Below are 12698 nucleotides of genomic sequence, written 5' to 3' on the forward strand. Positions count from 1 at the left end.
GAGCACTTCTGGTGTTTCAGTGCTGGCCCAAGCACTTTCCAGCCTTTCTTTCACCTAAACCTCCCAGCCACGCCCATTTCCAGGTGAGGAAATGGGCAAAGAGAGGGGAAGTAGCTTGCCTAGGGCTGCCCAGCTATAAGTGGCAGAGCCTGGGTTTAAAGCCTGGCACTCATTGCAGGACAGCTGAGGTCTTGAGATAGGCTGGCCTGGGCGTGAGTCCTGACTCTGCATTGTCAGGCTCTTGGGGTCATGGCTTCCATACCTATCTGAGAAATGGGAGTAAGGCCACCTCCCACACAGGGCACATGCAGTGATCAGACCTGTTCCCAGTGATGGCAGTGATGCTGGGGACTACCTTGGAGACAGAAGGTCAGGGTGCATGGGCCAGCTTGAGCTAGCACAGGGGGCGGCCCTTGGTGGTACCGCAGGGCCTGGTGTGACACAGGTTCTTGTGTTTGTTGGGTGAACAAGTGGATGGATGAATGAATGGCTGTGTGGTTTGGTGGTCATCCCAGTGTCCCCTGGGCTGAATCGCCCAGCTTGAGAACCACATCTAGGCATCTGGAGGAACCCCTTGCTGTCAGACCTCTGAACTCAACCCAGACAGATTGACAGCACGCACACGTGCACGTTTCCTCTGTGTGGCTGTGAATGTGACTTTGCTTATTTGACCATACGTCTTGGAGCATTGCCATTCAGGCTTGTCTTTCCCACCACCTGGGTGAGAATTCCATTTTATGCCACTACCAGATATGCATAAGTAATATGGGTCACTGGAACAAAAGTGACCAGCTAGTACTTGTTGGTGGCATGCGTGAAGTACTCTCTTCTGTTTCCTGTGTTCTTTCTTTCTTTTTATGGTACTGGGGCTTGAACTCAGGGCCTACACCTTGAGCTACTCCACCAGTCCTGTTTTTGTGATGGGATTTTTCAAGATAGGTTCTTGCAAACTATTTGCCGGGGCTGGCTTTGAACTGTGACCCTACTGATCTCTGCCTCCTGAGTAGCTAGAATTATAGGTGTGAGCCACTGGTGCCCAGCTTTCTTTCTTTCTTTTTGTGGTGGTGGTGATGGTTTTCTGAGAAAGGCGCTCACTGCCCCCCAAGTGCTGGGATTACAGGCGTGCACCACCACATCCACCTCCTGTTGTTGTTTGTGCTACCAGTGTTTGAGCTCAGGGACTCATGCTTGCTAGGCAGGCACTCTACCACTTGAGCCATTCTGCTAGCCCTTTTTTGTTGGTCATGATTTTTTTTTTTTTTTTTTGGCAGTAGTGGGGTTTGAACTCAGGGTTTCACATTTGCTAGGCAGGTTCTCTACCACTTGAACCACTCCGCCAGCAGCCCAGCCTTTTTTTGTGTTGGGGATTTTGTGTTGGGGTCTCACAAACTCTTTGCTCAGCTAGCTTCAAACCACAATCCTCCTGATCTCTGCTCCTGAATGGCTAGGATTGCAGAAGTGAGCCACTGGCACCGGCTCTTTACTGTTTGATTCTGTAGTCATCTCTGTGTATCCCCAGGTGATTGGTTCCAGGACACACACACACAGCACATATTGGAGACTCAAGTCTTTGCATATTGTAAATCCTCCTGTAAACTCTAAATCAGCTCTAGATGACCTATGATGCCTCATACGAGGTAAACTCTCAGTAAATCTGGTTAGACTGTATTGTTTAGGGAATGATGACAAGAAAAAGCAGTCCGTATATGTTCAGTACACATATATGTCTGTTTCTTTCTAACTGTGGCTAGTTGAGACCCAGGGTATGGAACCTGCAATCTGTAGGGCCCCTGTCTGGATATCCAGGGGTTTATTTATTTACACCCTCCCCCAATCACGACCACTTAATGTGGTTTCCCTGTCATGGTCAGCAAACAGGGAGAGAGATCCTGGCATCCACTGAATGTAACTGCGGGACAAGTTTCTAGAAATAGAATTGCAGAGTCTGAGGTAGGAGCTTTCTATACCTTCCATGGAGAGTGCCAACCCAGGTGCCCTCTCCTGCCCGAGGGCTTCTTCCCACAGCTCTGCTGACAGCAGGTTAGCCCTGGGGTGGGGGTGCCAGGCTGAAGAACATTATCCCTCCCCTCCTCTCTGATTGTGTGTGAAGTGAATATCTTGAAATTTCTTGGCAGACACTCAGGATTTTATTTAGTTAGTTAGTTAGTTCTGGGTAGTACTAAGGATTGAACTCAGGACCTCATGACTACTAGGCAAGTGATAGTTTTTATAAACAATTGTGAGTTGAGTGTGGTGGTTCATGCCTATAATCCCAGCTCTTTGGAAACTGAAGCAGGAGGGTGGAGAGTTCAAGGCCAGCCTGAACTATATAGTGTAACCCTGTCTTAGATAAAACAAACAAGTAAACAAAAAAATTGAGACTGGGAACCAGGCTTGGGGGTTCACTCCTGCAATCCTAGCTACTTGGGGAGGCAGAGATCTGTAGTATAACAGTTCAAAGCCAGCTTGGGCAAAAAGTTCTTGAGACCAATTAAAAAAAACCGATTAAAAAAATATGGGCGTGACGGTGTACGCCTGTCACCGCAGCTACACAGGAATGTAAGTAGGATCGTGGTCCAGGCCAGAGTGGGCATTAATTTGAGGCCCTGTCCTCAAAATAATTAGAGCAAAAAGCCTGGGGGCGTGGCTCAAGCAGTAGAGCATCTTCCTAGCAAATGCAAGGCCCTGAGTTCAAACCCCAGTCCCACCAAAAAAAAAAAAGATGGGGCCGGGGGTACGTGTGTGTGTACAGGGAAAGTGTCCCACCAGCCCTGCCTTACATTCTCAGCCCACTATTCCCTTGCTGGCTGCGTGCCCCGCAGACAGTCAGTCGGTTATCTTTGCACTTCCTTCTGGCTCTTCATGCATGTGCACTACTGCTTTACAGTACTGCAGTCGGTTCCCAGAAACCTGTACACCGTGCGGCCCGGGGAGGGGCCATCGTTCTCCCACTGCAGTGCTGAAGGTTTCTTCTGTATGGAAGGACCCCCGCTGATGGGGTGTTAGATGTCACGCTGTCACTGGGCATGTCCAGGCTCTGCCCTCCACACGGAGCCACAGGAAACACCTCACTGACCTGTTGTGTCCCCCCATGTGTGGGTGGCTTTTGCTCAGTCTGCATAGTTCCCACTGACTTGCAGGGCTCTGGAGTTACTGTAGCAAATTGTCCCATTAGAGCCCTGTGGGTAAGGGTAAGGCATATATGGCTTCTTCCTAGTATGATGCATTAAGATTTGGTGTTCTAGAGTACTTTTTTCCTCCCCTTTATTGTTACTAGGGTTTGAACTCAGGGCTTCATGCTTGGTAGGCAGGTGCTCTTCCACTCGAGCCACGCCCCCAGCCCCTCTCCCTAAAACACTTTAAATGTGACTTTCTTAAGTCTTTCGTGTTTCCTTTTCTATGTGCTGTCTGGTCATAGTCTTGTCCCCTTTTCCACTAGTTATTCTTAGCGATTTCTAGTGGCTCTTTACATATGACAAAGAGGGGCTTTGTCTGTGTTCCAAATTACAGATATTTCCTCCATACACAGTGGCTGATGCCTGTAATCCTAGCCACTTGGTAGGCAGAGATCAGGAAGATCAAGGCTCAAGGCCAACAAAATAGCTCGTGAGACCTCATCTCAAAAAAACCCATCCCAAAAAAGGGCTGGTGGAGTGGCTCGAGTGGTAGAATGCCTGCCTAGCAAGCAAAAGGCCCTGAATTCAAACTCCAGGGTCTTGCACAGGCCAAGGAAGCACAGCACCACTGAGCTACATTCCTAGCCATGTTTGCATGGATTCATTGTTGTTATTATTTATTTGTTTCTTTTTAGAGGTAGGATCTTGCTATGTAGCTCTCACTGGCTTCGAACTCACAATCTTCCTGCATCAACTTCCCAAGTGTTGGGAATATAGGTGTGCACCACCACACCAAGCTAGGTTCATAAGAGTGAAAAATATTTTTTTAACTTGTTGGTATACTTAAGCTTTTAAGTATAGAAAAATCTCAGGATTAGAACAAAGAACTCCTGGGAATTTGTTACTCTTTAACTACATGTATCAGTTATGTATTGCTATGTAATAAATTACCCCGAAAATTTAGCAGCTTGGGCTGGAGGTGAAGCTCAGTGGCATGTGTGCAGTATGCAGTGAGGCCCTGGGTTCCATCCCCAGCACCAGAACAAACAAACTGGCTAAGCAGCTGAAAACAAGAAACATGAATGAGTCTCAGTTTGAGATCAGAAAACTGGAAGGAGCTTAGCTGTGTGGTTCTGGTCAGGGTCACCCATCAGGCTATGGTCAAGATGGCAACCAGTACAGCAGACACACAAGGAGAATCTGCTTCCTATCTTACTCCTGGCTGTTGGCCTCCCTGTGTGGTTCTCCCTGTGTGGGCCTCTCCAAAGGATAGGTCACAGCATACCAAAGTGACAAATGATCCCATAAAAAGAGTGAGAGAGCCAAGTGTGGTGGTACATACCTGTAATCCCAGCACTCAGAGGCTGAGGCAACACAGTGAGACCTTGTCTCAAAATATAAAAGAGAGGGAGAAACGGAAGGTAGGACCCAGAATAGGAGGTTCTGTCTTTTTTATAATCTTGCAAAAGATATGTGATCACATCTACTGAATTCCATTGGTCAAAAAAATGAGTCCTGGTACAGCGTGGGTAGGGACTGAATAGCAGGGATCCTTGGGGACTGGCCACCATGCCATACTTATTCATTCATTGTAAGCCTTTTGCAACATTTGCTTTACACTTACAGATACATGTTTTCCTCTGAATCACTTGATACTAATTTGCAGGCCTTATGCCTTTTTAGTTGCAATGTTTTAGTGCAGTGTTTCAACACTGGGGAACAGGAACATCTCTTATTTAACCATCACCCTCTTATCAAAGTTAGCAGGGACCCAGTACTGTCATGTAACAAGTGCCTGATAGATATAACACAGCTCACCAGTTGCTCAGCCATCAAATGTGGGGTCCTCTTACCTCCTTAGCTCTCTGGCACCACTGTGTGGCCATTCGCTGAGCCCCTGGAACACTGTTGAGGGCGGTGTGAGTGGGCTGCTTCTCCTTAGGCAGCGCTGTTGGCTCTCTGTGTTGTTCCTGCTTTTCTTTTTTCTCTTTTTTTTTTTTTTTTTTTTGGTGGATGTGTGTTGGACTGGGGTTTGAACTCAGGGCTTCACTTTTCTTTTTATGAAATTTTTATTAGGATATATTCATTATGTAGGGAGGGATTCATAGTGACAATTCTGATTAGGCTTATATTGTACATTAGTTACATCACCCCCATAGTCTCTCCCCCTCAACCTCCTCCCTGCCCCATGTGAAGCAATGCAAGAGGTTTCTTTGTTCTGTTTCATTAGGTATATGAAGTTCATCAACCATATACCCTCACCTTGATCTCCTTAGGGTTTCATTCTTGCAAAGCAGGTGCATTACCGCGTGAGCCACACCTCCAGTCAGTTTTGATCTGGTTATTTTGGAGATGAGGTCTCTTGAAGTATTTGCCCTGACTGGCCTCGAACCTCAATCCTTCCGATCTCACTTAGCCTCCAAAATAGCTAGTATTACAGGTGTGAGCCACTAGCATCCAGCCCCCACTTGTCCTATTGTAAATGCTTCCCAGTATATATCCCTGTGAGCAAGTGCCTGAATGTTCTTTGTTTTCTTTTCTTTTTCTTTCTTTCTCTCTCTGACTTCCTTTTTTTTTTTTTACCCCCAGTGCTGAGGATCAAACCCAGGGCCTCATGCATGCTAACCAGACTCTCTACCACTAAGTTACATCCCCAACCCTTTCTTCTCTTCTCAAAAATTTAAAAGTAAAATACAGCTTATTCTTTCCAAAAAGATTGCAAGGTCAAAAATATTGAGGACACTGACCCAGCCCTCTGCAGGTTCGTGGGGTCAGATGCCCATACCCCCCCACACACACACCCCAGCATCCCTTCTGAATGGTTAGTGTCAGATTTCTGGACAAATATTGCCAGATCCAAGATCCTGACCAAAGCCCTCTGGAGGGTTGTCCAGGGGACAGTCCCATGAGCCACACTGGGGAGCCCAGGCTGCCCCTCAGACCTTGCATTAGAGGTGGTTAAGCCTAGGGACCTCTAGGTTGATTGTTTGATTGCATTATTTTGCTTGTGTTTGATTATTTAATTGTCAGAGGTTATTCAGGGCCATGTTTGGAAGGGATGCTGGGAGGGTCCCAGACTTGGAGTCACAAGCTAGTGACACTGTGGCAGCCTACGTGGGAGCCCTAGACAGATGCTCAGCTGTGGAGTGTGGCAGCTTTGTGGGGGCCTTGGGCAGGACCTCAAGCTGCTGGGGTCCTAGGTCCTCTCCACAGTCAGACTTGAGACTTTGCTGAGAGATCACTAAGTGCGTGGATGCAGGGAGCACTGTGAGCACTTTAATCCCAGCTCAGTCCACCCTGGCTGGACATACCCCACCCCCCATCCCCAGTCTCTGTCCTTGTGTGAAATTGGTCCAGTGTCATCTCTGTGCTCAAGCCTCTGGAGAGATTTCTCAGGTTGGTGCGTGGCCATGTGGCTTCCATCAGTCAGGGTGCCAGCCCTGTGTTGGGTGCACAGCTGGCGCTCACTGGTTGCACAGTGGCTGTGGTGATGATTCTTAGGAAGACAGTGCAGAGGAGTGAGGCACTCCAGTGGAGACCTGCTTAGGGGAGGTCCCTGTGCTCCTTGCAGAATTTGTACAGGGTCCCGCCTAGGTCAGGCACACACACTGGGTAGGATTGCAGCCACGGTCACTGGCCCAGACCTGTAGAAGAGGCCCAAGACTCATCTGCCAGTGTCCAGGACCCCCACCCTGCGTGCTGTGAACCGGTGTGGTTGGGGCCCCCAGTTGCTCTCCTTGTCCTCCCCTCCCTGGGTCTCCTGGCCATCAGCCCCATGCCTGGTGCACAGCTCAGCCTCTGCCTTGCCTTGGCTGTACAGTGGCTGCAGGGCTGCAGCTAGCGCTGCTCCTCTGCCCCTTCCCTGCTGCTGCGCTGCTGTCTCCTGGCCTCCTACCTCTTGCTGGACTACAGGTGGTGTCCCCCAAGCTGTCCCCACCGCTGCTTCCTCCGCTGCTGCCACCTCCAAACCCTGCAGAGCTCGCCTTCATCTGGGGGAACAGAAGGGGTGCAGTGGGGCAGGAGAGGGAAAATGAGAGGGCAGAGAAATGTGGGGGAGATGGGGTAGGGGTAGGCGGGGTGAGGAGGGAGCTGAGAAGGATGAGGGAAGGGTGGTCAGGGTGGGGTCTAATCCTCAGGACTGAGGTAGGCAGAGAGGAGTTTGGCTGCAGGGTGGCTGGGGTCCCAGTGTCGGGGAGATGGGAGTCAAGGCTGGTCTGACCCCGCCCCTCCCTCTCCCTCCCTCCCTGCCCAGATCCCCGCAGCAGCTCCACTGAAGGGCCCCGGCCCCGCCTCGTCCCCATCACTACCTCACCAGGCTCCCCTGGGAGACAGCCCTCACCTGCCCTCCCCGCACCCAGCCCGGCCCCCTTCCCGCCCGCCCTCCCGCCCCCACTCCCGCCCTCCCTCCCAGCCCCAGAGCTTGTCCCGCCCGCCCTCCGAGCCGGCCCTGCACCCCTGTCCCCCGCCTCAGGGCCCCCCCACTCTGCCTGGCATCTTTGTTATCCAGAATCAACTGGGCGCCCCCCCACCCTCCAGCACCCCAGCCCCCACTGCCCCAGGCCCACCCCAGCCCCCTCTGCGTCCCCCCTCCCAGCCACCCGAGGGACCGCTGCCCCCAGCCCCCCACCTTCCCCCGGCCTCCACCCCCTCTACTGTGGCCTCCTCGTCTGAGACGTCCACCAGGTTACCAGCCCCCACGCCGCCCGACTTCCAGCTGCAGTTCCCGCCTGGCCAGGGGCCCCACAAGTCCCCCACTCCCCCACCGACCCTCCACCTGGTCCCCGAGCCCGCAGTGCCACCCCCACCGCCTCCTCGGACCTTCCAGATGGTGACCACCCCCTTCCCAGCACTGCCCCAGCAGAAGGCGCTTCTGGAGAGATTCCACCAGGTAACGAGAGGCGGGGACAGCCGGCCAGCCCGCCCCCAGAGCCCCGCCCTGCTGGGACGGCCCCGCCCACATGTAGCTGCCCTTCCCCCTCCGTCCGTCCGTACTTACGGGTGCCGGCATCCCTCAACCACCTGTCCCTCCTCAGGTGCCGTCCGGGATCATTCTCCAGAACAAGGCTGGGGGAGCCCCTGCCGCGCCGCAGACCTCCGCCAGCCTGGGGCCCCTGGCTAGCCCCACTGCCTCAGTGCTGGTCAGTGGGCCGGCCCCACCCGGGACCCCCACCGCTGCCAGCCACCCCCCTGCCTCGGCACCCATGGCCACCGCAGGTAGGAGAGAGCCCACTTGGAGAAACCTGGAGGGTAGGGGATTGGGGTGAGGGTGGCTGGAGGAGAGGCTGGGGCAGACCAGTCCTCAGGGCAGGTGGAGGAGGCGGGGCTGACAGAGCCAAGGCCAAAGGGCCACATGGTAAGCTGTGGGGCGAGGTCGGGGCTCAGGTTCAAGGAGGGCCCTGTCTCCCTCACCCACCCAGGCCTCCCTCCTCTGCTTCCTGCCGAGAGCAAAGCTTTTGCCAGCAATCTTCAGACCTTGAGTGTGGCTAAGGCTGCTGTGCCAGGGCCAGGGAAGTCCTCTGGGCTGCAGGTAAGGGGGCCTTGGAGCAGGGAGGAGGGCAGGACCATGACTGGGACCCAGGAAATGGCCTGCAGGGGAAGGATGAGTTGGGACCATCGGTCAGAGGCAGCCTTAGCTGTCCAACTAGGGCAGGAAGGGGCAGGGGGCCACTGTCAGCTCAGAAATTAAACACCCAAGCAGCTGGAATGACACAGGCACCAGCACAGCTGGGTGACAATGTGAGAGACATCCAAGGTGGGAACAGGGGATGCTAAGATAGAAGGAGTGGGGACAGTATATAAGAGCAGTACTACAAGGTGGTCACTCAGGACAGGAGAGGTGGGGACAAGACAGATCAGATGGGCGGGGCAGGTCAGGGTGAGCCCTGGTACTGGAAAGGAGGTAGGGAAGGTGAGCCTGCCTGTCAGAAGAGAGGACAAGTAAATGTAAGACAAGGTGGGAGGGATAGGACCCCAGAGCAGACAGAGAGGACATGACAAAGGGGAGGCTAGGAGCGATTGGTTTGGGGGGGGGGTTGGGGGGGTTAGGATAAGGATGCAAAGGCAAATCAAGATGAGCCAGGGCAGAGGCACACAGACAGGCAGACCAGAGAGCCTGGGAGTGGGCACAGAGGACCCAGTTGGGGAGTACTGAGGTCTGGAACATGTGTGTCACCCTCATCCTGCTCCCCAGCCAGATTGTCTCCCAGCAGGTTTCCCTCCTTTTTTTTTTTTTTTTTTTTTTGGCGGCACTGGGATTTCAACTCAGGGCTTCAAACTTTCACACTTGCTAGGTAGGTGCTCTACCACTTGAGCCATTCCACCAGCCCCCCTTTTTTATGGTACTTGGATTTGAACTCAGGGCCTCACACTTGCTAAGCAGCCACTCTACTACTTGAGTCATGCCCCCAACCCTTTTTTGTCTTACTTTTCAGTTAGGGTCTAAATTTTTGTCCAGAAGATAGCCTTATACCTCAGTCCTCTAGCTATGCCTCCAGAGTAGCTGGAGTGACTGGTGTGAGCCATCATGCCCAGCTTGTTGGTTAAGATGGGGTCTCATTAGCTTTTTGCCTTGGGCTGGCCAAGAACCAAACCTTGGTCCTCCTGATTTCTGCCTCTGAGTATATGGGATTACAGCTACACCTCACCATGCCTGGTCCTCCAGCAGGTTTCTTTTGATGGGCAGGGATCCCACAGTTGTGGCCTGGTCCTCCCACCCATCTGTGCCTTAGGCTGGAGGGAGGAAGTTGGTCCCCCTGCAGTACCTGTCACTCACCTCTTTCCTTCCAGTATGACAGCAAGTTGAGCAGCCTGAAGAAGCCACCCACACTGCAGCCCAGCAAGGAAGCCTGGTGAGTGACAGACATTTGTCCTGCACCCAGGCTCCCCAGGGGCCCTGTCCCTCACGGCAGTTCCAGCTCCATGTACCCTTAGTCCTCCCTTATAGACCTCAGTTTCCCCTCTAGAAAGGGCAGTGGTTGGGTAGCAGTGACAGAGTGGAGGGGCCATATGTTCCCTCGGCCCCTCAGAGCTGGTGGGGCAGGACCCAGTGTGGCTTCCTGGGTTTGGGGGGCAGGGCTGGCCGAATGGGACGGGGCAGGTGGGCATTTGAGCTGAGTGTATGGAGGTGTGGATATCTGGATGGATGTGTGTTGAAGGGCAGAAGTGATGAGGTGGAGAGATGGGTGGATGGCCATTGGTAGGGGAGTTTAGTGGGCAAATGTTTGGTGTTTGCCCTCTTTCTGCTCCGTGCGTAGCCCTGGTGAGACGCTGAGAGCAGTAAACAGAACAGAGGTGCCTGGCCCCGCAGTGGGAGGGTCTTCAGGAGACAGGGGACACTAATCTGGTGGAAGGGTCATGTGATACGGAGACACAGGCCACTGTGACAGTTTTGTTGTTGTTGTTGTTTTTTATTTTTGTGGTGCTGGGGCTTGAACTCAGGGCCTACACTTTGAGTCACTCCACCAGCCCTTTTTCTGATGGGTTTTTCCAAGATAGGATCTTGTGAACTATTTGTCCCGGCTAGCCTCAAATTTCAATCCTCCTGATCTCTGCCTCCAGAGTAGCTAGGATTACAGGTGTGAGCCATTGGCAGGCACCCAGCTGTGTTTTGTTTTTCAGGGTTTTTTTTGTTTGTTTGTTTGGTGGGACTGGAGTTTGAACTTGCAAAACAGGTGCTCTATGGCTTAAGCCACACTTCCAGTCCATTTTGCTCTGGTTATTTTGGAGTTAGGGTCTCTCAAGCTATTTGCCCTGGCTGGCCCTGGCCTTAATCCTCCCAGATATCAGCCTCCCAAGTAGCTAGGATTTCAGGCGTGAGCCACCTGCACCCAGCATGTGACAGGTTTTGTCAGAGAAAACAGCAGCCCAGACAGAAGGGATTTAAACTAACTCACCACCCCTAACCTTCCTCCCCACTCCCAAAATGCTCTTTTGCTGGAGGTGGTGGAGACATCCTGCCCCCACGTGGCGGGAGACGGAATTGCATGGAGATCCCATCTTCTGGGGCCTGGGGCAGAGTGACTTTCCCTCACCTTCTGGGCTTCAGTTTCCTCTTCTGTAGCGTGGGGATGCTGATAGCATCTGCTTACTTTGGCCTGTGGCAGGGAGGCAGTGGGGCAAGAGGAGCACGTGTGACACGCTCCCAAGCATAGTGCCCTCCCTGTGTTTACCACTGGCTTGAGGCTGAGGTCTGGGATCTGTTTCTGTGGCCCTCACCCCTTACCCTGTGGTCTCTATCCCCAACCCCGACCTCAGCTTCCTGGAGCATTTGCACAAACACCAGGGCTCCGTCCTGCACCCTGACTACAAGACGGCCTTCCCCTCCTTCGAGGACGCCTTGCATCGTCTCCTGCCCTACCATGTCTATCAGGGTGCCCTCCCCTCCCCCAACGACTACCACAAAGGTGAGGCCTTCCCACAACCTCTACCCTGGCCCCGAGGATACCCATCCCCCAGACCAGCCCTGGTGGGGCACCTGACTGCAGGGCGCTCTCCACGCACTGTCTTGTCTGCTCGAGCCCCCCACATCTCTGGCCCTGCCCGGCTTTTGTTCCTCACAGTGGACGAGGAGTTTGAGACTGTCTCCACGCAGCTGCTGAAACGCACCCAGGCCATGCTCAACAAGTACCGGCTCTTGCTCCTGGAGGAGTCCCGGGTAGGGCCCTCGACCCTTCCTGTATGGACAGGTCGGGAGGGAGGCAGGCGGTCCGATCACAAGGACAGTTTGGAGTCCTCTGTCCAAATTGTTAACTTGCTGCTGACTTCCCTTTTCTCCCTGCCCCCCCAGAGGGTGAGCCCCTCGGCAGAGATGGTGATGATCGACCGGATGTTTATTCAGGAGGAGAAGACCACCCTTGCCTTGGACAGACAGCTGGCCAAGGAGAAGCCCGGTGAGAGGGGAGGGGAGGAGAGGGGTTTCCACCGAAGCTCTGCATAGGATTGATGGCATTTCCAGCCCCAGGTGGGTGGTGCCTGAGTCCCACCTTCCTCCCTCACTGTGCCTTCAGATCTGTTTCTAACCCTGGATCCTGGGGTGGAGGGCAGGAGAACAGAGCCAGGACAGGGGGAGGCAAGCAAGGCTCCTGGGATGCCCGTGCCTACTTAGTGCCCATCCTGTGCTAGGACCACTAGATTGAGCCCTGCTTACGTCCTGCACCTTAATGTCTCTTTTCCTGCGCCCCAGGCTGTGGGAAAGGATCGAGGCAAACATTCAGCTCCAGGAAAAATATCATCCCTGCCTTCTGTCCCCAGACCTGGGCTCAGGATAGACCTGGGCTCTATCCTTGAGCTCTGGATCTTCTTTTTTTATTTATTTTTTTTAAGTAATCATTGGTACTTAGAAGTCTGAGCAAAGAGCCAGGTGCCAGTGGCTCACACCTGTAATCCTAGCTATTCAGGAGGTAGCAATCAGGAGGATTGCAACTTAAGGCTAGCCCAGGCAAATAGTTCACAAGATCCTATCTCAAAAAAAAAACATCACAAAAAGGGCTGGTGGAGTCGCTCAAGGTGTAGGCCCTGAGTTCAAACCACAGTACCTCAAAAATTTAAAAGAAAAAAAAAGTCTGAGTGAGGGGCCATGGCACA

General features: G+C 53.0%; 1 protein-coding gene across 2 annotated transcripts in view; it reads left to right on the top strand.

Moving 5' to 3' along the window:
- Positions 1 to 12698, top strand: part of Bicra (BRD4 interacting chromatin remodeling complex associated protein) — a 65226-nt gene that overhangs the window by 49406 nt on the left and 3122 nt on the right. For both annotated transcript variants that reach the window (XM_074057835.1, XM_074057836.1), the window contains 7 exons: positions 7369 to 8004; positions 8150 to 8330; positions 8534 to 8643; positions 9903 to 9964; positions 11370 to 11518; positions 11675 to 11769; positions 11902 to 12004. In XM_074057835.1, the coding sequence (XP_073913936.1) occupies positions 7369 to 8004; positions 8150 to 8330; positions 8534 to 8643; positions 9903 to 9964; positions 11370 to 11518; positions 11675 to 11769; positions 11902 to 12004 (1336 nt within the window). The remainder of the gene's footprint in view (positions 1 to 7368; positions 8005 to 8149; positions 8331 to 8533; positions 8644 to 9902; positions 9965 to 11369; positions 11519 to 11674; positions 11770 to 11901; positions 12005 to 12698) is intronic.

This window comes from Castor canadensis, chromosome 16 (assembly GCF_047511655.1).
Source record: "Castor canadensis chromosome 16, mCasCan1.hap1v2, whole genome shotgun sequence".
NCBI classification, from domain to species: domain Eukaryota; kingdom Metazoa; phylum Chordata; class Mammalia; order Rodentia; family Castoridae; genus Castor; species Castor canadensis.